Below are 24,177 nucleotides of genomic sequence, written 5' to 3' on the forward strand. Positions count from 1 at the left end.
CGATGAAAACTATAAACCTACATACATATCCAGGAAATTTAACAGATCTGAAGTACAAGAAATCTGGAGAAAACTGCACCAAGACACATGACAATCAAATGCCTGAAAGTTGCTTAGAAAGAACTTCTAAACCTTAGAAACAAAGTCTCATTATAAGCAGGGGAGCAGAAAAAGGAACGGCAGCAGATTTCCTGTTGATAGCAGTGGGGTGGCTCTGGAAGGTGCTGCCAGGACACACTGTCCGCCTGGAACTCTGTGCCCAACCTACACTTCAGAAATGAAGAGGATGTACACAATTATCCAGACGTGCCTGAGCTGAAGGATGGGGCAGGAGTTACCGCTGACCTATACCACCAGCCGCGAGAGCCCTAACAGCACACGGAAACCGCCCTAGAGGGACACGATGGCCTCCCTGGAGGAGCAAAAAGGACCAGAAATGATAAGTGGGTATGGACATGTAAAGAATTTTTTGTTACAGAAAAAAATCCTCTTTAAAAGATAACTGAGTTTTTAACTTTTTAATTCATTGAAAAGCGAGCACAGGGGTGCCTGGGTGGCGCAGTCGGTTAAGCGTCCGACTTCAGCCAGGTCACGATCTCGCGGTCCGTGAGTTCGAGCCCCGCGTCAGGCTCTGGGCTGATGGCTCGGAGCCCGGAGCCTGTTTCCGATTCTGTGTCTCCCTCTCTCTCTGCCCCTCCCCCGTTCATGCTCTGTCTCTCTCTGTCCCAAAAATAAATAAAAAACGTTGATAAAAGCGAGCACACACACGGCAAAGAGGGGCAGAGGGAAAGTGAGAGAGTCTCAGGCAGGCTCCGTATTTGGCACAGAGCCTGATGCGGGGCTCAGTCACAACTGTGAGATCGTGACCTGAGCTGGAACCAAGAGTCAGATGCTCAACCAGCTGAGCCACCCAGGCACTCAGTAACTGACTTTTTAAACAGAAGGAAATCCTATAAAATGTGATGACATGGGTGGACCTGGAGGACATTATACTCAGAGAAATAAGCCACGTCCTACAGGATCCATCTCATATGAGATCTCTTTTTTAATTTTTTTTTTTAATGTTTATTTAGAGACAGAGTCAGAGCATGAGCAGGGGAGGGGCAGAGAGAGAGGGAGACACAGAATCCGAAGCAGGCTCCAGGCTCTGAGCTGTCAGCGCAGAGCCGGACGCGGAGCTCGAATTCACGGACTGTGAGATCGTGACCTGAGCCGAAGCCGGATGCGTAACCGACTGAGCCACCCAGGCGCCCCATCATATGAGATCTCTAAAATGATAAGACCCACGGGGAGCCTGGTGGCTCGGTTGGTTGAGCGTCCTACTTCGGCTCAGGTCATGATCTCGTGGTTCGTGAGTTCGAGCCCCGTGTCAGTCTCTGTGCTGACAGCTCGGAGCCTGGAGCCTGCTCCAGGGGCTGGGGGAAGGGAATGGAGAGCTGCTGACAAGTGAGCACGAAGTCTCAGTCCTACAGGGGGGCAAGCTCTGGGGGTCTGCTCTACAGCTCTGACCTGCATTACATGCTATACTGTACATAGGAACGTTTTTAAGAGGGAAGATCTGAAGTGAAATGTTCTTACTGTGGTAACATTTTTAAGTGATACTTAAATAATTTTTAAAAAGATAATTGATTTTTTAAGTTCTTGAACTAGTAGCAACGTATTACGTAGTTTGTAACGTACGTAGATCTAAACAAGGGATGGGAAAAGAGAGTATCACTTCTCATACCATATCAGTGTAATTTACTTGAAGTAAATTGTGATCAGTTAAAGATATATACTCTAAATCCTAGAGCAACTACTGAAATAACAAATATAAAGAGCTAGACCCACAAAGGAGATAAAAACAATTCAGAAGTAGCCAGAAAAAGACGGACACATGGACAGTTGTACCATGACCTGACTTAATTCCCACCCACCTGTGCAGTGATTTACTTAGAGTGGGCGTTGACATCTCTGGCTACAATTGTGTGTCTAGAATAGTTGAGGCACAGAGAAAACAAATGGCAAAGTGAGAGAGTTACATGTAACGGCGTCAGTAATCACATCATGTGTTCGCAGTCCAAACACGGCAGTTAAGAAGCAGAGATTGCCGGCTTGGATAAAAAGGAAAGACCCAACTATATGCTGCCTATAAGAAACACATTTTAATGTTTTTTTTAATTTATTTTTGAGACAGACAGACAGTGTGAGCAGGGGAGGGGCAGAGAGAGAGGAAGACACAGAATCGGAAGCAGGCTCCAGGCTCTGAGCTTTCAGCACAGAGCCCGATGTGGGGCCCGAACTCACAAACCGTGAGATCGTGACCTGAGCTGAAGTAGGACGCTCAACCGACTGAGCCACCCAGGCGCCCCACTAAGAAACACATTTTAAATATAAAGACACAAATAAGTTAAAAGTAAAGGATGGGAAGAGGTATCAACAAGAAAGTAACAGTCACAGGATGGGGTGGCTGTGTGAATGTCAGAGTAGGTTTTGGAACATAGGGAGGATAAAGGTGGTGTCACAGTATCTCAGGAGTGCCTAACAAGCCTAGGCACTTCTGCACCTAATAACAGACTCAGGGCACACGAAGCAGAAACTGATAAAACTGCGGGGAGAACCAGACAAGTTCCGTGTGCTGGTCGGTGATGTCAGCACCCCTCCCTCTGTTACTAACAGAACAGACTGACTGAAAGTGATCAGTGCAAGGGAGCAGAACAGTAGTCAGCCTCTGTGACCTGAGGGATGTTTGTTTGTTTTAATTTTTTTAATGTTTATTTTTGAGAGAGAGAGAGACCGAGCACAAGAGGGGGAGGGGCAGAGTGAGAGGGAGACACAGAACCGAAGCAGGCTTCAGGCTCTGAGCTGTCAGCACAACGCCCGACGCGGGACTCAAACTCACGAGCTGTGAGATCACGACCTGAACCGAAGTTGGACATCCAACCGACAGAGCCACCCAGGTGCCCCTAAAATTTTTTTTAATGTTTATTTTTGAAGGAGAGACAGAACACGAGTGGGGAGGGGCAGAGAGAGAGGGAGACACAGAATCCCAAGCAAGCTCCAGGCTCTGAGCCGTCAGCACAGAGCCCCCAGTGTGGGGCTCAAAACCACAAACCGTGAGATCATGACCTGAGCCGAAGTCAGACGCCCCACCGACTGAGCCCACCCAGGCGCCCCAGGGGGATGTTTATAGAGCACCCCACCTGGAAAGAACTGAATACATACACTTTGTGTAGAGGTGGACACAGAACACTCACTACTGTTGACCTTATTTGGGGCCATAGAACAAGGCCACCAAATGCAAAGGATGAAAGCGATACGAGATACATCGTCTAACTGCGTGGACTCAAGTTAGAAATCCATAGCAGAGGGATCTCCAGAAAACCCCCAAATCTCAAGAAACCAAAAACACACTCCTATGCAACCCACTGATCACAGAAGAAATCAGTAGATAAGCGAGTGTTTTTCCCAGTGTGAAAGTGACGGTACAGCACCTCAAACGCTAAGGGGCCGCCAGAGCCCTCGTTAGGCAGGTTTACAGTGCTGAGTGACCAGGCTTCAAGTCAGTGACCTCAGCTTCCTCCTCAGAAAACTAGAAAAATAAGAACAAATAAAATGCAAACTAAGCAAAAGAGAGAAAATAATAAACATTGGTACAGGAATCAGTGGAATAGAAAACAGAAGAACGGTAGAGGAATCAGTGAACCCAAAAGCTGGCTCTCAGAGAAGATCAGTAAAATTGATAAACCTCAAAGACTGATGGGGGAAAAGCGTGAAGACACAGGTCACCGGAATCCGGGAGGAGATAGGTGACGTCACTGCAGGCTGCAGATTTTGAAGAAGATTGAGGAAGAGTCCTGGGGACTCTTGACGTTTGACGTGTCAGCTGGCCTGGGGCCCAGGGTGTTTGATACCTAGTTCAGTCGTGTTTCTGGGCAGGATTGATGGTGGGTGGGTACACTGGGTGGGGGCCGGCGGGGGGGGTGGTAATCCCTCCTGGGAGGCCTGAATGGAGCAGGCAGGCCCGGAGGGACACCTGCTGCCTCTAGTGGGAACATCGTCCTGTCCTGCCTTTGGACTCGGACCATCAGTTCTGTGTCTCCAGCGTGCCAGAGGCACACCCCGGACTTCTCAGCCTCTGTCAACACATGAGCCAGTTTCTTCTAAGAAATCTCTTTTTAGCTTATACATGTATGTCCTGTTGATTGTTTCTCTAGAGAACTCAGAGAGAGAGAACTCATATACATATGTGTGGGTGTGTATATGAAAGAGACCAGGAGAATGGTTCATCCCAGGAATGAGAAGCCGGTTTAAGACTCCAAAGTCAGTCCGTGATACTCATCATGTTAACAAACCAAAAAGGAAAAACCATCATCTCCATAGATACAGAAAAGGCATCTGACAAAACCCAACATCCATTCCTGATCAAAAGGCTTGTTAGCAAACTAGAAATGGAAGGGAACGTCCTTTACCTACAAAAAACCCACACGGTGAGAGACAAAATGCACTTTTCCCATGAGGATCAAGACACGTCCACTCCTGCCACTAACATTCGACACTACAGGAGGTCGTAGACCAGCACTGCAGCAAGAAAAATGAAAACCACCCGTACTGTGTGTAAAATCTGATGGACTCTGAAAAGAAGCTAGTGGAATTAGTAAGTGAGTAGCAAACTTGCAAGATACAAGGTCAGTATACAAAAATAAATTGTGTGTGTGTGTGTGTATACACACTAGCAGTAAACACCCAGAATCAAAGTTTTAATACTATATAAGGTAGCATCCAAATGTTCTTAAACATTGGAGGTAAATGTGGCAAAAGATGTGCAAGACTGTACCCCTGGAGTCCCCACAACACTGATGAGAGAAACTGTTCATGTATCAGAAAACCCAAACCGACCTCCAGACTCTGTGCCAGTCAGGTCCAAATCTCACCGGACATTTTTGTGGAAACTGACAAGCCAACTCCAAAGTCTGTATGGAAATGCAAAAGGCCTAGAATTTTCAGAACAACTTTGAAAAAGAACACAAACTCGGAGAACTCACCCTGCCTGATCTGGAGACTTGTTACAAAGTTCCAACAATTGATACAGTGTGCCACTGGCATCAAGATAAACAAATGTATCCGTGGAACAGAATGGAATGCCTGGAAATAGACCGGGAATTTGGACAATTGACTTTGTACAGATGTGCAAAGGTGGTCAAAGTAGGGAAAGGATAACCTTTAACAAAAGGTGCTATGACAGTCGGTGTCTGTGTACAGAGGTATGATACCTCACAGCCTGCACAGAGATTAACTCAAAACAGATCGTAGCCCTAAATATAAAGCCTACCTTTAACAAAAGGTGCTATGACAGTCGGTGTCTGTGTACAGAGGTATGATACCTCACAGCCTGCACAGAGATTAACTCAAAACAGATCGTAGCCCTAAATATAAAGCCTGAAACCATAAAATTTCTAGAAAAGCACGTAATAGAAAATCTTAATATATTTAGGTAAGATAAAGAGTTTTTAGATAAGATGCTAAGAATGTGATCCATAAAGAAAAAATACTGATAAATTTGGACTCCGATGAAGTAAATTTCGCTGTTCAAAAGACCTGGTTAAAGACAATGAAAAGACAGATGACAAGACTGAAAATCTTTGCAAATCACATATCTGAGGAAAGACGTATTGAGAACGGAGAAGTGTGTACACTCAGTAATTGAAGAAATGCTCAATTGAAAACAGCTACAAAGTGCCCAGCCAGCTTGTCGCCAGAGCATGAGGCTCTTAAAACTGAACCAAAGACGTGAACACATACTTCACCAAAGAATATACAGATCTTACTCCGCTGACAGTGGAGTCACGTCTTGTTAAACTCAGCGTAGGTTGAAAATACCGTAAGTTGACGGTGCAAACACCTAACCTACCAAACATCACAGCTTAGCCTAGCTTTCCTCAGACGCGCTCATAACAGTGGGGTGGAATCCGCTAAAAGCCTGTTGATGATACAGTGAACACCTCGTGTAACGTACTGAGTGCTACACTCTCAGTGACAAACAGTGGCTGTCTGGGTACAGGATGGTTGTTGACCTCGTGATCGTGGGCTGACCAGGGGCTGAGGCCGCCGCCCAGCAACACAGGAGGATCGCACCACACATACCGCTAGCCCAGGAAAAGATCCAAATTCAAAACTCCGAGTACAGTTTTTACAGAACGTGTACCACTTTCACACCATCACAAGACAAACCACTGTCAGGGACTGTCTGTATGCAAATGATAAGTCATGAAAAGATAACGTTAGTCCCTAGGGAGCACAGGTTATAAAACACAGTGAACTCTGCTACTACACCCATATTGAAATGGCGAAAATGGAATTAACGGGACCGACCACGCTAAGGGTCGTGCGCGAGTGCAACAGCTGGAGCCCGGCACGGGCCGGTGGGGATGCAGAGTGGCATGGCCGCTTTCGAAGAGAATTCCTGAAGAAAGCTAGGCCTGCACTTGCCATACGGTCCCAGCGCTTCACTTGTGGCGCTGGCCCCGGCGACGCACGTGCGAAGGGTGACGCACAAGCGTTGACAGCGGCGCTGTCAGTCATGGCCAACGCGGGACCAGCCCAGCGTCCGTTCCCGTGCAAGTGGGTAGAGGAGTTGCGTGACGTTCTCCTGGCGCAGTGGTTCTCAGCAGTGAGAGGGGTGGCACAGGTGGGCCTCAGGACGGTTCGTCACACTGGAGAGATGTCAAAAAGTGCATGATTGAGGCTTCCGCGTACAAAGCATTCTAGGAACTGTAAGCGCTCTGTTGACAGCGGGGGACGTTTTATGAGCCCAGGAGTGTTTGTCGAATTGTGATAGTGTCGTGTGTACGTGTGACACAACTTGTCCGTACTTGTCATGCCACTTTAGAGGCATACACCGCATGGGAAGGTAAATTGCTGTGTCCTTCTGGACAAAAATTTGGCAACGTGTGTATAATTTCTAAGTGAAACTTTTACTTTTTAAATTTTTTTAGTGTTTGCATTTTGAGAGAGAGTGAGCGAGCAAACGTGAGTGGGGGAGGGGCAGAGAGAGAGAGGGAGACAGAATCCGAAGTAGGCTCCAGGCTGTGAGCTGTCAGCACAGAGCCCGGTGTGGGGCTTGAACCCACGTGCTGCGAGATCATGACCTGAGCTGAAGTCAGGCACTTCACTGACTCAGCCACCCAGGCGCCCCTAAATGAAATTTTTAGTAACAATTTTCCTTGCAGGATTTGTCCTAGGAAAGTGATCCTGTGATGCAGTCCTGTGATCAATGTGCCAAGCTGTGTGTTACAGCATTGTATGTAACGGGGGAAATTTGAAAACCAGTTCCCTCGGTCCAGGACAAACTCAGTTTATGTTTCAATTCACCCAGAACCGGTTCTCCTATAGGATTTGGAACACCACTGGTAGAGAAGCACCGCCAGCCGTTGGTGGTGCCTGAGAGGCGCGTGATGCTCAGAGTGAGTTCTAACCTGAGCTGTCCTTGGGAGGGCTTGTTTACATTGTAGAGAAAAGGGTTTTGCCTGAGGGGCTCCACGGGAGCAAGGGACCCCAGGACTTGCCTTCAGCCGCTGCGGGATCTCCCTGGTAGGTGAGCAGGTGCAGCGGGGAGGATGCAGAAAAAAAATACACCTTAGTCAGATACGTGTAACCCTTTGTTCTGGAGTCGCCATCACAGGATTTAGTCTGTTATGTTTATTTTTGTAAGGGGATTTAAAAAAAAACATACGCCTTTTTGGCAGCTTTTTTATCAGATGCCGTGTATTTTTATTATGTTTTGAAACTACGTGACCTGTGATCCACGCAAAGACCTGTTAAATAAATGAAACAAGTAGAATGGGGGATCCGGGCAAAAAGCAAAAAAAAGAAATGAAAAAAGAAAAAAAAAAGTAGGTGGTCAGCAAGTGCTCACGTTCACTCTTCAAAGCTGTGTAAACAAACACGAGGGGTTTTTTAAGGCCGTTTTTCTGCGTGATTATTTCTAGAATCGGAAACCCACGAAGGACCAAAGTAAGCACGCAGCAAAGGAGAGGCAAGCTGGTGCCCAGGACGCACCGGGGCTGGCAGCCTTTGCCGGAAAGCCAGGTAACCTGGGTGTGTATCGCGAGGGGCTGCCTGCGGGCCGACCCCTGGCGCGGCCCGCTCCTGCAGAAGCGAGACGGGTCGGGAGGTGTGTGCGGTCTGACCGCAGCCAGAACAATGAACGCTTGTGTCCACTGGAGACTGGGGACGTGAGGTTTCAGGTTAGGTCCTCGACCTGAGATGTGATGATGGGCCACTTTCGTTGACCTTTTCCAGAGTGTGTCTCCCAACGTGCTAGGTGACGCTGCACGTGTAAAGCAGAAAAATGAATTAAGTGGCCGGTGGTCTTGCCCTCGGCTAAGCTGATTTTCCCAACTCTGCCTGACCGAGTTGAGGCTGTTAGAAAGAGCGCCTCAGCAGTGGGCTCTGAGGAGCCCCCCCGCCTGACTGGCAGTGTCCCGGCTGTCGTGGTGGCCCGTACTGACCCGTGCTCCGGCTGTGCCTAACACCATTTCTCCACTCTGAATCCAGTAAATGAAGCCCAGATCCCCAAGGCGAGAGAAAAGGAATTTTTCAATCCCGTGCTCAATGAAAACCAGAAGTTAGCGGTTCGAAGAATTCTCAGTGGCGACTGCCGCCCGCTGCCGTACATTCTGTTTGGGCCTCCTGGAACCGGGAAGACAGTGACAATAATAGAGGCTGTTTTACAGGTAACCACAGGTGGTGACACGGCCACCAGTAAACTCGGCTCTACACTGGGCCTTCACGTCCTTGGGAAGTGCCGGCTCCTGCAGAGTCAGAAAGGGGGACGGGCTCAAAAACCCGTTACTTCACGTTTAGCTGAGTCTGTTCTGTATTGTTTATGGGAGCATGTAGGGTTTTCAAAGCTTATTTCATCAGTTTAGAAAGGACTCTGTTGCACGCATATGTGAAATTTAAGGTACAAAAACAGATGAACGGAAGGGAAGGGAAGCGAATATAATATAAAAACAGGGAGAGACTCTTAAACACAGAGAAAAAACGGGGTTGCTGGAGGGGTTGTGGGAGGGGGGATGGGCCAAATGGGCTAGGGGCATTAAGAAGAAAACTTGCTGGGATGAGCACTGGGTGTTATACGTAGGGGATGAGCCTCTGGAGTCTGCTCCTGAAATCATTATTGCACTGTATGCTAACTTGGATGTAAACAAATAGGTAAGTAAGCAAATAAATAAAACAAAATTTAAAAAATAAAGTGTAGCCTATCATTCCAGGCACTTAAAGATGGAAATTGTTCAGGTGGAAATAATGAGTAAATAAACATACGTATATGGAATGTAGAAAGGACTCTATTCTTAGAACGGTCAGTTGCTCTGGGGTGCCCAGCTGGCTCGGTCAGGGGAGCATACGACTCTTGGTGTTGGAGGTTGTGGGATGTCTGAGCCCCATGGTGGGGGTAGAGATTACTTTAAAAAAAAGAATCATCATTGACTCATCACATCATGAAATTTTGCTGCAGAAAATAAGTTCCCGTTACAGTAGCTCGGCCACCGTACTGCAGAAGTTTCTGGTATTTCCATTATTTAAAAGTTGAATTGGTGGAGATCGCGTGTAGTATTTTTGTGTCATTCGGGATTCAGATCAGCAGGTGTGTGCTGAGTGTCCAGCTGGCACCGTACCGCGAGCCGTGCACACGAGAATAATCTGACACTGTGTCTTCCTTGGGAGGGTAGCCTGGGGTCTGGGAGGACAGAGAACTCCCTCGCCTGCCCTCGTGTCTTGCTGGCACGTGCACCCGATGGGAAGAATCATCCCTGCGTGAGTCTGAGCCCACACAGCCCACACGGCCAAACCCGCGTAGTGAGCTCGCGCACGTTGGCGTCAGCCTCCCGACCCGTGTCCGTACTTGGCAGGTTGACATTTACCACCTCTGTTTCTCCTGTGTCCTGGTTAAAGGTGCACCACGCTCTGCCGGACAGTCGCATATTGGTGTGTGCGCCCTCCAACAGTGCAGCCGACCTCGTGTGTCTGCGACTGCATGAGAGCCAGGTGCTGCGGCCGGGCGCCATGGTGCGGGTGAATGCCACCTGCAGGTTTGAGGAGGTGAGCCGTCCCCGCCTGCTGCCATGGAGGCCCTCCCACCCGCACCCAACTCGAAGTCCTTTCTCCTGCTGCTTCTGCGAGATGAGCATTTGCAGCTTATTAAATAGCAGCACTTCTGCTGTCCCTTTGGGAAAATTAGAAATTCCTGGTTTGCTTAACAAAAGAAACTGAATCTAGAAAACGTACGCACTTGTTTTGGGGAAGGATCTCCAGGATGTTGTGTTATATTCATGGCTCCAGAGTCTGTAGAACATGGACTAAGTTGGTATGAAAATATAAAATATTTGATTTAAGAAAACAATCTTCAGTCATTTACTTAGTTTTAATTAAGAAGTGGGACTAGGACAACATCATCTTTTAGAATTGTTTTCAGCTCTGTGACTATGTCCAATTGAAAGAAACACTTAACTCTCTGGAAAGTAAACTGACCCCCCCCTCCTCCCTCCAGACGATCGTTGATGCTATCAAAGCGTATTGCAAAGATGGAGAAGACATCTGGAAGGCCTCGCGCTTCAGGATAATAATCACAACGTGCAGCAGTGCGGGGCTCTTTTACCAAATAGGAGTGAGGTAGGCACTAGGCACGGCCGGGGTCTCTGGCCTCCCAGAGCTTCTGTCTGAGGGGAGGCTGGCCATACGGGGGGTGCCTGCTGGGCGGGGGCGCAGGGAAGCCACACTCGTGCCGAGACCCCAGCGACGAGAGGGGCCCAAGGCTGTCCCGAGGGGGGAAAGGATAAGGAAGGAGCCTGTGGCAGCTGGGGCTGCAGGAGGCTTGCAGGTAAAAAGGAACAGTACCGACTGATGAAAGTAACTTTCAGTAGGGGCGCCTGGGTGGCTCAGTCGGTTAAGCGTCCGACTCTTGATTTCGGCTCATGTCATGATCTCACGGTCCGTGAGTTCGAGCCCCACTTCGGGCTCTGGGACTCTGTACTGACAGCTCGGAGCCCGGAGCCTGCTTCGGATTCTAGGTCTCCCTCTCTCTGCTCTTCCCCCGCTCACACTCTGTCTCTCTCTCAAAAATAAAGATTAAAAAAAAATTTTAAGTAACTTTAAATAACTGAGGAACGCAATTGAAAACTTAAGTGCTGCTTACATTCTAAGAAAGGTACATAACGTTGCGTTTCTTCAGCAGGAATTGGGACATGGGGTAGAAAACCGGAAGCATGCGATTGCCCCCTTTGGTCGGGAGGGACCTGTGGGTGTTGCTGTGGGGCTGCAGCCTGACCCCCAGCAGGAGGAGAAAGTCCGGGTCCAGCTCTACTTGACCGCACACCACTGGGCTCTGATGGCGGCTCTTCGGTCTCGGCCCAAAGTTTGACCTGTCGCCAGTGGCTCTGTGGCTCCCGGCACCGTGTCTCTGCTGCAGATCTTTTCTGCAGGCTGCCTGGGGCCCAGGGCACACGTGCTCTGCGCTATCCCCTGGCCCCTCCCCCCCCCCCACCCCCATCGGCTTGGAAGGTTGGGGTATTGTCCTGGCCGAGAGCACACTTATGAGGGTGAGTCGGGGAGGGCAGCAGTCACATGGGGGAAACTGAGGCACAGGTTCACACGGTCCGTGAGTAGAGGAGCAGCGTTCCAACCAGGCTTTCCCGCTCCCCGCGTGCTGTCAATCCGAGCCTCAAGGGACCGAGGAGGGCCTGCTGTGCTGTGAGCCCCGTCGTGGAGCTGCCCACCCCAGCCTCTCCTCAGTTGTTCCTTCCCACCCTCATCCTCTGTCCCCCTGCGTCTGTTTACACACACACCTACGTCCTGTAGAGTCCCAGGTGCAGACAGGACTTCATTCAGGTCTCCTGACAGGCCCGTGGCCTGTAGTTAATCTGCCCAGGTGACACCCACCTTCCTGGCCCCACTGCCAGGCCCTGGGGCAGACGGGGCCCTGCCATGTGAGTCGGGTGTCGCTGGCTAAGACACTTAGACAGAAATGACCATTCAGTACACCTTTGGTTCTAGAGTCGGACATTTCACACACGTGTTTGTGGACGAAGCAGGACAGGCCAGTGAGCCGGAATGCCTTATTCCTCTGGGGCTGGTCTCAGACGCCAACGGCCAGGTGAGGCCTGCTTGCTGTGGGGTTCTCATCCCGTTCCCCTGCTCTGGCATGCGCTCTGCACACCCCAGCACAGGGTGAGACAGGTGTCACAGGGGTGACGGGCTCAGGTGAGGCACCACGGACCCCGAGGCTCCGTGACGCTAGGGCCTTGCGTGGACAAGGAAGAAAGGGCTGCTTGGGAAACAGACTCCAAGAGTCTTTGTGCAGCCAGACAGGGACATCCAGGCACTTCCCGGCTCACCGCCTGGGGTTCTGACCCCTCTGCTCCCCTCCCCTGCCCCTTGCTGCTAACCCCGTTTATCCCAGGCTGATGCTTTGGCTCTTGCCTACTCAACACCTGTTGCTTCCTCCAGCACTCCCCCTGATGGTGACCCGGGGTCCTCTCAGGCTTCCCTTGGCCCTCTCCTCTGCACACGTCTGTCACTCAGGAGGGCCCTTCCTAGCTTCTCCTGGTCCCCTACACACCTGCCTCCTCCCATCCTGATTGCCTGGTGTGGGGGCAGCACAGAGAGCAGGGAGAAGACCTGGTTCAGCTGCAGCGTGGGCCGTGGGCCGTGGGCCGTGGGCGGTGGGCGTGGGCCAGGGCCCGCAGGCAGAAGGGGAAGGGGCACAGCGTGCACTTCCAGGGGACAGGGACAGAGGCCACCCAGCCACTTTGTTCCTTCCCATCCTGCTGCCCTCATCTGAGCTTCTGCCACCTTGCTTGGGCAGCCGTGCTGCGTCCCCCGTCTTCTGGAGCCCAAGTGATGGTGGGGGCCGGCTGCCTCCCAGCCTGCCCTCGGAGCCTCAGCCAGCCCGGCCACCAGAAGGCGGAGGCCAGCCTGGTGCACACGTGGCTGACCCACTTCCCAAACCTCTCCCAGCTGTGGTTGTGAGTCTGTGTCCCTGCACTAGTGTGGGTGCCCCCCTGTGTGCCACAGATTGTCCTTGCCGGAGACCCCATGCAGCTCGGCCCGGTTATTAAGTCCAGACTCGCCATGGCCTACGGGCTGAATGTGTCTATGCTGGAAAGACTGATGTCTCGGCCGGTGTATATGAGGGACGAAGACGCTTTCGGTGCCTGTGGCGCCTACAACCCCTTGTTGGTAAGCACAGACTCCCCGTGGCACGTGGTTCCTCATGGCCTTCCACCCCAGTCCCCGTGCGCACTGAGCTCACACTCCCCTCCCCCATCCCAGAAGGGACTTTGCCAGCACCTCTGTCCCAGTAGCTCAGCCGTTCCAGGCAGTCCCGTCTGAGGCTGATGGCTGAGGTTCTGTGGGGCCAAACACGAGAAGAGTTAAATCTGGGTTAATGTGGGAAAACGGGAAAGAGCCTTCTAGTTCGTAGTCTGAAAGAAGAGGCCGTGTCTCCTTCCTGTGGTGCTCGTTTGCTGGTTAACCTGCAGATTCCCTTCTCAGCCAGACTGTGACCGCTTCAGAGGGATGGGCCTTGGAATCTGCATTGTACCCCCTCCCCCGCAGGAACACTGGAGTTTGGGAGCCTTGGGTCTCTGGGGTCCCTCGTTAAAGTGAGCCAAGTAGCACATTCTGTAAGTTCCTGCAGCACAAAAGGAGAGTTCCTTCTAAACTTTAACAGTAAACAGAAAGGAGGTATGGTGATCATGGGCAGGTTTTCCTGGAAATGGCTTGGGACCTGTGCCAGGCAATGGGCCCTCAGGCCCTTTACCCACCTGGAGAACAGAGGGGGCAAGACAGCATGGGAAGTGGCATGGGCTGGGGAGAGCTGGACCCTCCGGAGGTGCTGAGGGCCGCGGAAGACTGCCCCAAGGCAAGCCCAGGGCAGCAGTGGGCTCGTGCCAGCCCAGACTGGGCAGCCAAGAGCGCCCTGCCTGTGGGAGACGCATGTGCGCCCCCTGGCGTCCACATCCCCGGGGCTGACAGGCAGCAAAGCCTCCTCTGCCTGACAGCGCGGCACCTTCCTTCTCCCCAGGGTGCCTGAAGCTGCAGCGAGTTTCTGGGGGCAGAGGGCCTCTCTCGCCAGGTGCTCTACAGGCCGACACAGGGCCTGGCTTGGGGTGCAAGGAGCTGAGATGCCAAATTGAGTTTGAGTTTGGGGCTTTGATTAGCATTTTGGAGGCTGAACACGTAGTTGCGGAGCTGGAATTTGTCACTGTGGATCAACAGAAAAGTCCTGGGGCCTACCGGGTTCTCACCCCGGAATGAGGGAAGACCCCCTCCACCGATGAGGCCCCAGGCCAGTTGGAGGCAGGACACAGGTCACTCTCGCTCTGTGTGCTGGTGACGTCACCAGCGGCTCGCAACAAGGTCCCAACCAGGCTTCAAGCTGGCTGTGGGTTAGGGGGATGTGCCCTTAGCCACGAGGGCCCCAGGGCCCAGGAGCCAGTGGCTGCCTGCAACTGACATGAGACCAGGCTTCATGGGTTCGTAGAAAGACCGGGGCTGCGGGACAGCGGCTATAGAGGGGAGCGTGCGGCCGGATGCACAACCAGCCCCTCCACCCCTGAGGGAGACCCCTCAGCTGTCTGGACTCGGGGGACCATCGAGAAGCTTTCTCCTCTCCTCTTTTCCTGACGTTCACCTTCTCTGTGAGAGCAGGCCCTTGAGCCTACCCATGGGTACAGAGGGGCTCGCTCACGAGCACTGCACTTCTCAGCAAACCCGTGTCGTCAGGTCCGTAGGTCCTGGGGCTTTGCAGTCCAGAACGCGTTTTCCAGGTGAAGAGCTCTCCTGGAAGGGGCGGTGCATGCCTTTCGAGTGGTGGACACTAAAACCCTTGGGACAGAGGACGCATTTTTCATGCTTAGTGCCAGTGAGGAGTCCAGTGGGGGCACGGGCGCCTCGGTGGCCAGTGGGGAGCCCAGGCTGGGCACTGAGCACAGCCACAGGCAGGCGTCACAGGCAGCACTGAGCATGTTCCTGCCTCACTATCAGGTCCCAGTCACGGCCACAGCCACCACAGCTGTGGGAGCCTCCAACCGTGCTGCGGAGCCACACAGATGCCAGCAGGCCACCAGGTGTGGTTGGCCTCCCCTCCCAGCAGCTGCCCTACCACCTGATTTGCCAGGGAGCCTCCCTCCCTCTTGCCGGGCCCTGGCAAGCAGGGCAGGATGGCGGTGCGCCTACCGCCTGCGGCGTGGTGGTGGGATCAAAGCACGGGGGGCCGGGTGGGAGACTGAGATGGCGAGCAGGCGATGCCTTGCGGGGAAAGCGGCGACACCCGGGAAGCTGTTGGGCCCAGAGACGGGGGAGCCACAAAGAAGAGGAGGTGGGTCGAGAAGCCTTGAGCCAAAGCAGTCCAGGGGGCTGGGGCAGGGAGGGGGCGAGAAGAGCAGGTTAAGCGTCTGACTTCAGCTCAGGTCACGATCTCACAGTTTGTGAGTTCGAGCCTTGCGACGGGCTCTGTGCTGATGGCTCGGAGCCTGGAGCCCGCTTCAGATTCTGTCTCCCTCTCTCTCTGCCCCTCCCCTACTCGCATTTTGTCTCTCCGCCCCCCTTCCCCCCCCCCCCCGCCCCGCCGGAAAACATACACTTAAAAAAAGAATGCACTCTTCCTAACGAGCCCTGAGAAACGTAGGAAACTGTCAAATCGTTATATTGTACACCTAGATTAATATAACACCGTACATTGATTATATTTCAATTAAAAGAAACCAAACCCTCTGTTCAAAAAGTCGTTAGAGGTGCGAGAGCACTTCCTGATGAGGTGGCAGGTGACAGGCCAGGAGAGGGAGGACAGGCAGAAGCAGGCGCCCCCCAGGGCTACGATCTGAGATGGGTCTCGGCATTTCTCCTTTTGACAGGAGCGTGACACGCGTGTGCCAGTTTGGCTCTGGACCCGTTTCCAGCTCTCTCTTTGCAGGTTACAAAGCTCGTGAACAACTACAGATCCCACCCAGCTCTGCTGGCACTGCCATCCAGGCTGTTCTACCACAGAGAGCTCGAAGTGTGCGCAGACCCCAAGGTGGTGACCTCCCTGCTGGGCTGGGAGAAGTTACCGAAGAAAGGCTTCCCGCTCATATTCCACGGCGTGAGGGTGAGTCGTGCGCCGAGAGTGGTCTAGTGGCCGCGTGAGCCCTCAGTGCTGTTCGTGGGTCTGTGCGTGTTCATCACGTGTGTTTTGTTCAAGTCCGTTGTTAGTGGGGCATTCACCAGTTGCCAGTGGGAAGATGGCCACGCTGATGCCGAAGAGCAGAACCAGTAAGGAGGGCTTCTCCCCCTGCAAGGCCGGCCCTTCGGCCACTCGGGTGACTGCACACAGAACAGGCTCGGAAGTGCTGGCCCAAGCAGGCACTGGAGGGAGGAGGGGCCTGAAGGCGTCGTGTGACTGAGGGGGAGGCTGGGGCGATGCGGAGCTGGGGGAGCTGGGTACCAGGAGGCCCCGTGCCCACCAAGAAGGACCGCACCCCTTGTGAGCCTGTGTCAGGCGAGGGGACTGCTGTGGGGTGGGGACACCTGCCCGTCACCATGGCCTCACCAGGTGGGGGGCTCCCCAGTAGGAAAGGGCTAGATGCTCAGTAGCCCAAAAAGTGACAACTGTGCCCTAACATCAGAGACTCCGTATTGAAATTTGGTTGTTAGAACCAGAAGTCATCTTTTGCATTAACTGCCCCCGAGTTCTCATCCAGAATTGGGGCTGCGCCCCAACCCCGGGACAGGAGGCGCCGGTGGGGCTGGGGGTGCGTGAATGCAGGTGACGGTGCCACTGCCGTGTGCTCTCTCAGAAGTGGATGGAAGGGGGTAGAGTTGCATGTTCAGCTGTGGCTGTGGAGGGGCTACCCTTTGGACGAAAGAGAATTCAAGGAAAGAGACCAGTCCCTCTCAGCTTGAGACACTCGCCACAGAGCCCTGTTGACCGGTGCTTTCTCCCAACCTCGTACGCCGGTCCCCCTTCCCGGGACCGTCCTGCCCCTGTTCTGTCCATCCTCAGAAGCTTCCCTGTATATCAGAAAAACACGTTAGAAAATGTAGCAGGGGATCGGAGATCTCCCTGACATTCGCTAGACTTCAGCCTAAGGAGAAGTAAGCAAGATTGCTGCAGGGAGAAAACTGGACCCGAGCGTGTGAAGTGAGACAGGTGATGGTCATGAACAGACAGGCCAGTGTTGTTCTGCCTAAATTAATTCCTATATTTAATGCGGTCTACATAGAAGTCACAATGGGTTTTTTCATGAGAAATGGATTATAAACGTGCAGATGTGTTTTAAATGTGCAAAAAGTGTTTGTAGCAGAATGAGATACGAAACCAGTTAGATATACTACAAGCAATAGCCAACAGAAGCATACTTGTAGACTCAAAAAAAAAAAAACAGAAAACCCAAAAAACAAAAAACATAGGCAGTGAAACAAAGTCCAAAAACATTTATTTAGTAAGAATTTTTCAAGGGCCTACTTGTGTCCCAGGCTCCACTCTGGGCCCTGAGCATAAAATGGGTGATGAGGCCTCGGGCTGGGTTGCGGAGAACAGTCGACTGCCATCATTTGAGCAAAAAGGGTTTGGCCTCAGGGCTGCTGTCAAGGCCTGCCCCTTGCACTCCCTCTGCACCCTCACCCGTGGCTCCTGCAGGCCGCTCCGGTCCCCGAGATGCGACGGCAGGCCCCCTCCCTGGCAGGTGCCCCCCTCGTTGAAGTGTTACCTTGACTGACAGCTTCCCCTGCGGAGGCTCTGGAAGGACCTCTGTCTGCCTCCTGCTCCGTTCCCGTGCCCAGCACATCTCAGCAGAAGGAGCACGGCAGGACGTGCCGCGTGAACATTGTGGGGCAGGGCTGAGCCCCGGGGCGGCCCAGGAGGAGCCACCAAGGTAGCTGTGGTCTTGTCCTCCTAGAGAAACGGTCGGAAGCCTGCACCGCGGTGGACAGGTGGCTGATGCCATGGCAGAGTGGAGTAGGACAGCGTAGCCCTGTCAGAGCCTGGGATACTTTCTGGTCCCTGACAGGAGAGATGTGACAAGCCCTGGTCTAACTGAAAAGCCAACTTCGGACTGACTTGCATTTTCTCCGCTTTGTTTCGTTGCTTCGTTAATCTTGCTTTGTCTTTAATCATCCCCCTGCTAACGTGCTTATCTGTTTTGTTTGTTGTAACTCCTCATCCTCTGAATTAGGAAGACGCCGGGGATGCCGACCTGTACCTTCCTTTCCACGTGCGTCTGCTGAGGGATCTCCTTTCACAACTTTCTGGACATTTATAACTTTCTCTTTCTTCTCTTTTTTTTGATCCAAGGGTTACAGAGAAGTATTTTTTTCTTAATTTTCAAGTGGCTAAGAATTCTTTGGCCACCTCTTTTTTTTTGTTTCTAATTTTATGAGGTGGTCAAGAACAACGGCCTGTAAACTCTCTGCTTTTAAAAATTTGCGGCCAACTAGGTATCAGGTTGGGTACATATTCTAAGGACATACCCCCGAAAGGTATAGTCTCTGTTTGAGGGATGCAAGTTCCGTGTATATTTTTAAGCAAACGTTTGGAGTCTGTGCTTCGGCTCCCCTGTGTCCTGATGTCGGCACGCCCGCGGAGGGAGAGGCGCGGTGAGGTCTCACATTATAGGTGTGCTTTTTTATCAAATCCTCTGTGAATTCCAGTCGCTTCTGCCTTAGGGACTCAACTGCCGAGGTGTTTCCTGCATACGAGTTATGATTGTCTTCCTCCTCATGTTACGTTCTCCCTGCTGTTTCTTGTTTCTCGCCTTAAATTCCATCTGGCCGTTGCTTGTTTCTTTCTATCTAGTATCGTAGCCCTTCTTTTTCTTTCTTCATCATCTTACCGTACGTGTCTTTCTTAGAACAGCTCATTTTCATGTTTAACCCAGTTTGAGAGTCTCTGATTTTAATGAGATGAGTCAGTCCAACCTATGCTTTCTTACCTTTATTCCTTCCTTTTCACCTTTATTACCAATTTTCATGGTTTCTTCCTTTTCCTTATTTTTTGTAGGTGATTGGTCGCTATTCAGCGTTTTTTCTCTTTGAGTAAGTTCTTCCCTAAGCACCATCACGCTGAAATTGTTTGTAGTTCTCTATTGTCAATCTCAAAGATAAATTACAGGGCAGCTGGCTGGCTCTGTCAGAAGAGCATGCAACTCTTGATCTCGGGGTTGTGAGTTCAAGCCCCATGTTGAGTGTAGAGATTACAAAATAAACTTTTAAAAAAAATTAAAAAGGCACCTGGGTGGCTCAGTCGGTTGAGCGTCCGACTTCAGCTCAGGTCACGATCCCACGGTTCGTGAGTTCAAGCCCCGCACCGGGCTTTGCGCTGACAGTGCGGAGCCTGGAGCCTGCTTCGGATTCTGTGTCTCCCTCTCCTTCTGCCCCAGGTAAATTACGTACAGCTTAACAACAGCAAAAAAAATCCTCAAGGTTAATACATTCCAATTGCTGTGTCTGGTATTCTCTTTTTTTTTTTAATTGTGCCAAAATAACATGTGACATAAAATTTAGCCATTTTCAAATGTACAGTTCAGTAGTGTTAAACGTATTCACATTGTTTTGCATCCAGTTATTAGAACTTTTCCATCTTTCCAGACCGAAACTCTGTCCCCATTAAACACTCACTGCCCCTCCTGCTCCCAGGCCCCTGGCGCCCACCACCTACTTTCTGGCTCCGTGAATCTGACTCCTGTAGGTGCCTCCTATGAGTGGAGTCTTCCAGTATTGTCTTCTGTGATGGCTTATTTCACTCAGCACAAGGTCCTCAGGACACGGGTGTGAGAAGTTCCTTTCTTCTTAAGGCCGAATAACATTCCATTGTCCGGACGGACCGTCTTTGGTTTATCTGTCCATCCACTCGCGGACACTTGGGTCGCCTGCACGTTGTAGCTGTTGTTCGGAATGCTGCAAAGTACAGGCATACGGTATGTCTCTGAGACCCTCGAGTGGGATTGCTGGATCACATCGGATTTCCGGTGTCGTTGTTTGAGAAGCCGCCACACCGTCTTCCACAGTGACCGTGCCGATTTACATTCCCGTCGGCCGAGCACAGGGGTCCGGTTTCTCCACATCCTCCCCAACGCTTGTTTCGTTTCTTCGTAGAAACCGTGTGTGAGGTGGGACCTTGTGGCTCTCACCTGTGTCTCCCTGATTATCGGTGACGCTGAGCACCTGTGCGTGCGTGTGGGTCGGAGGCACGCTCCTTTGATGGCTGGCTGAGAGGGCCCAGGCCTACACGTGGGGAGGGAGGGGGGCCCCGAGTGCGCGCTCACCTGCCTGACTGCAGCCGGCCGCCGCCCTGCTCTGGCCCCGGCTCCCGAGGTTTGGGCCGCACCGGTTGCTTGTTCCTGTTTGTAGCACGCCCTGTGGCTCCCCGGCAGGGCCCGCGTCCCCACCCTCGCCAAGCACCCTGCTCTCTGCCTGGCAATTCCTGCACGTGCATCACCGCCCGTCCACTCCTGTCAGCGAATCGCAGGCCGCCCCCAAGCAGCCCTTCTCCGCCGGGGCCCTTGCTGCCGCCGTGGCGGACGTGACCGTGACTGAAGTTAGTCTGCCCAGCGGAGTGTGAGGTCTGCAGGAGCACAGGCGTCCTTTCTGCCTCACGCGTGCCGTATCCCGACACCTGCTCTGCTCCTTCCTTGTTCGTAGCCCCCTTCGCGGCACCTGTTGAGGAAACGAAGTCTGGGGGCTGGGTGTGCCATTCTCTTATCTCCGAATTGTAACTCAGGGCGGCGAAGCTCGTGAAGGCAGGAGCCCGTCCTGGTTCAACGCGGCCGAAGCCGTCCAGGTCATGCGCTACTGCTGCCTCCTGGCCAGGGGCATCTCCAGCCAGGTGTCTGCGAGTGACATTGGTGTGATCACACCCTACCGGAAGCAGGTATGGACCCGCCCACCGCTGCGTTCACAGAGTCCGGGAGGCGGGTGGAGACCAGCTCCCTCAGGGGGCACCAAGTCCCTCCACAGCCGCTGCACCCCCGGCACTAACCCGCTCCCTGCCCCGCGAGCCTGCCCCACACCCGTGTCCTGGTGCTCGGACCCTCAGACCCTGCTCCCGGGGGCCGGGGCGCTCCATCTGTGGTTACCTGGCAGTGGGAGCGGGCAGTGGGCCACCATCCGCGTCCTCCTGGGGGACAGTCAAGCTTCCCCCTAGCACTGAGCTTCCGTCTTCTGCGCACTTTTCTCCAAGGTTGCAAACTGGTTTTTACTTCAGCAGCACCCATTGGAGACCTTGGTCTCTAGACACACAATCCAGAACCCGGCATCCTGCTTCTGTGACAGCCGTTCCCATTTCCCCAGGAGCTGGCTCTTTCACAAAGACGTCTGTCCCTGCCTTCCAGCTGCTGTTGTGCAGAGCCTGCTTCCAGGCCTCTGTCCAGCCCCTCGGGCCCCTGGGGTGTGGCGCTCTGGAGCCTGCCCGGCTGTGGGTCCCAGCGCCGTCCCCACTGAGATGGCCAGGCCCGCCCAGCAGCAGGCATGTGCACCTGTGGGGAGAGGGAGACGTCACTCCAGACACTCTGCCCCCTCTCCTTTCCCCAGTGCACCGTGTCTGAAATCAGAATTTGTGTCCTAATCGACTTAGATGAAATACGATTTGGAAGTGATAAGTAACAGTGCATGTTGGTTAATATCTGGCTTATGCTTAAATATGTAAAGAGATGGTCAAATTTGTAAAGTTCTGTCCTTTTTTGTCTGCTTCAAAGGTGGAAAAAATCAAAATTCTTTTGCGAAATGTTGATCTGATGGACATAAAGGTTGGATCAGTAGAGGAGTTTCAAGGGCAAGAATATTTGGTCGTCATCATCTCCACCGTAGGTATTCCTGTTTTGAGTGGGGGTGACGGTGTGTGTGACACCACCTGATGTTCATGTCCTTCGGGTCGAAAGCGGCGGAGGCTGGTCGGTAGCACAGACGACCACTTGCAGGATGGAGATGTTCCGGAGCCCTGTCAAGCCGTAACTGCAGGGAGCTCTTTAGAAGACGCGACACCTGCAGACAAAAAAATAACTGAAATCCAGCGAGAAGCAGTAAACGCGCTGGGAAAGGTCCCACACGCGGGCCACGGTGGCTCGATGCTGCCGCCCCAGGAGAACCCGCTGTGACTGTCAAAACTCCATGTTTTGTACAGAACGTGTGAGCAGCAGATAAGTTAGGAAAGTCAGACATGACGATGAAAGTCAGAATCGCCTACAACTCTACACCCAGAGATAGAGGGTCTCCTGTGTAGACGATGGTGACGAGGCTCCCTCCACACCACTGGTGTTTTTTTCCTTCTTTAACTAAAAATGGGGTTCTGCTGATGTTTAATAGTTTTAAATGCTTTTAAATACCGAGTTTCTTTCCATGCCAAAAAAATGGATATGATACCACCTTTATTCATTTTCGTGTTTTTTAGGTGCGGTCAAACGAAGACAGATTTGAAGACGATAGATATTTTTTGGGTTTCTTGTCCAACTCAAAAAGATTTAATGTTGCAATCACCAGACCCAAAGCCTTGTTGATTGTGCTGGGAAACCCTCACGTTCTGGTCAAAGTGAGTCTGCCGAGGAGGGAAGGGCCTGGGTAGAAGGTGCCGCTTGGGACGGCTTGGGGTTTTGAGGCGGGCTCTTCGGTGTTTCAACAGGACCCCTGTTTTGGTGCATTACTGGAATACAGCATTACGAACGGTGTCTACACGGGGTGCGACCTACCTCCCGAACTGCAGTCGCTGCCAGAGTGAGCTCTGTGTCTGTCCTCCAGTTTTTGCCCTGCCCCTCCCTGCCAGCCCACCTCATTCACCTGCTTTCTGTCCAGTGTTGGGATAATGCGGATCGCTTGGGGTCCCTGCAAGAGGCCACAGCCCCCAGCCCTCCAGCCTGAGCGGCTGTGGGGATCCCAGCTCACTGGCCCCCTCCCCTTTCCCCACGTGCAGCTGTGGCTAGACATGCGCCCCCAGGACCGGATCCACAGCCACAGTTGGTGAGGCAGGGCTGGTGGGCCTGGCGCCACACCACAGGGAGCTGCTGTCCCCGTCTCTGTGCTGGGGCCCCTGCAGCCTGCCTTGTACCCTAGCCTTGGCCGTGAGCGTAGGGGCCACGGGGTCCGATGGAACCTGCTATTCCCACACCAGCCCATTCCTGCCACTGGACGGTTACTACAACCCATCACCAAAATAAATGTGCACATGGGACACCTGGTGTGGCTTTCCGGCTCGAAATGCACCGGGTGCTGGGAAGCAATTGTGCTTCCGTGTGGCCTCTGATCCCTTCAGGCTCACAGACATTCTCCGGGTCCTTGAGCCAGTGTTCCCTTCACCTGCCAGCCATGTAGAGCCCGGGGCCTCTATGGGGGCTCTGTCTGGGGATGGGTGGCCATGCAGAAGTGGGGTCAGCATCCCACTCACCCAGAACCCTGGTACAGCTCGGTGGGACCCGTCCCCTCTGGCCAAGAAGGTGGCCCATCTGTGCAAATCCTCGGGGACCCATTTCTAGGAAGGGCAGGCAGCATTTACACATTGGGGTCTGCGCCTGTGTGAACAGCACCAGGCTTGGGGACCCACATACCCAGGAGCCCAGTGAAGGCATGAAGTCTCTGGCCGTGCCTCCCAGTGAAGTTGGGGGGTGGGGGGAGGGGTGCACAGCAGCCTACACAGGAGACAGGATGAGCCCTGGGTTCCGAGATGCCCAGACAGACACCCTTACCGTCCATGAGAAGCAGACCCTGAGACACTGAGGCCCATGACCCCCAGCCCTCGTGCCCAAGAGGACTCCCCATGTGAAGACACAGACCACTGCGTAGACACGGGGGCCTGCGGTGGCTGTACCACTCCTTACTGAGGCTCCGAGTCCCCCTTGTGTTTAGAATACATGACTGCTTCCTCCAGGAAGGCAGCTAGGATGATGCCCTGCACGGGGAGTGTGTGGAGGCCCAGGCAGGGCCCACCCCACGCACACCAGACATGAGGCCAGCTGTTCCCAGGAAGAGTCAGACATGACAGGGCAGCAAGCAGCCCAGGGGCAGGTGGGGTGGGGGTGGGGTTGCTGCTCAGCTGTCCTGCCCAGGCCAGAGGCCAGCAGTGCAGGTCCCAGGGCCAGGCCTTGTCGCTAGAACATGGGGTTCTTGGGTGCTCACCGCCCCTCCCGGGGACACCTACTTCCAAACTCCCCCTTCCCACGGTTCAGGGGCCTGCCC

General features: G+C 52.9%; 1 protein-coding gene across 4 annotated transcripts in view; it reads left to right on the plus strand.

The window, feature by feature from the left end:
• MOV10L1 (Mov10 like RISC complex RNA helicase 1) overlaps window positions 1-23,176 on the plus strand; it is a 72,376-nt gene extending 49,200 nt beyond the window's left edge. For 2 of the 4 annotated variants that reach the window (XM_042993590.1, XM_042993593.1), the window contains exons 16-26: window positions 7,968-8,076; window positions 8,536-8,714; window positions 9,937-10,083; window positions 10,532-10,653; window positions 12,034-12,133; window positions 13,054-13,218; window positions 15,956-16,129; window positions 20,738-20,887; window positions 21,711-21,818; window positions 22,403-22,540; window positions 22,631-23,176. In XM_042993590.1, the coding sequence (XP_042849524.1) occupies window positions 7,968-8,076; window positions 8,536-8,714; window positions 9,937-10,083; window positions 10,532-10,653; window positions 12,034-12,133; window positions 13,054-13,218; window positions 15,956-16,129; window positions 20,738-20,887; window positions 21,711-21,818; window positions 22,403-22,540; window positions 22,631-22,726 (1,488 nt within the window). In that variant the 3' untranslated portion in view covers window positions 22,727-23,176. Of the gene's footprint in view, window positions 1-7,967; window positions 8,077-8,535; window positions 8,715-9,936; window positions 10,084-10,531; window positions 10,654-12,033; window positions 12,134-13,053; window positions 13,219-15,941; window positions 16,130-20,737; window positions 20,888-21,710; window positions 21,819-22,402; window positions 22,541-22,630 lie in introns of those variants that run through there. The other 2 variants (XM_042993591.1, XM_042993594.1) reach the window with 2 other exon arrangements.
• Window positions 23,177-24,177: the final 1,001 nt, after the last annotated feature.

The sequence above is a fragment of the Panthera tigris genome, chromosome B4 (assembly GCF_018350195.1).
Source record: "Panthera tigris isolate Pti1 chromosome B4, P.tigris_Pti1_mat1.1, whole genome shotgun sequence".
Classification (NCBI taxonomy): Eukaryota; Metazoa; Chordata; class Mammalia; order Carnivora; family Felidae; genus Panthera; species Panthera tigris.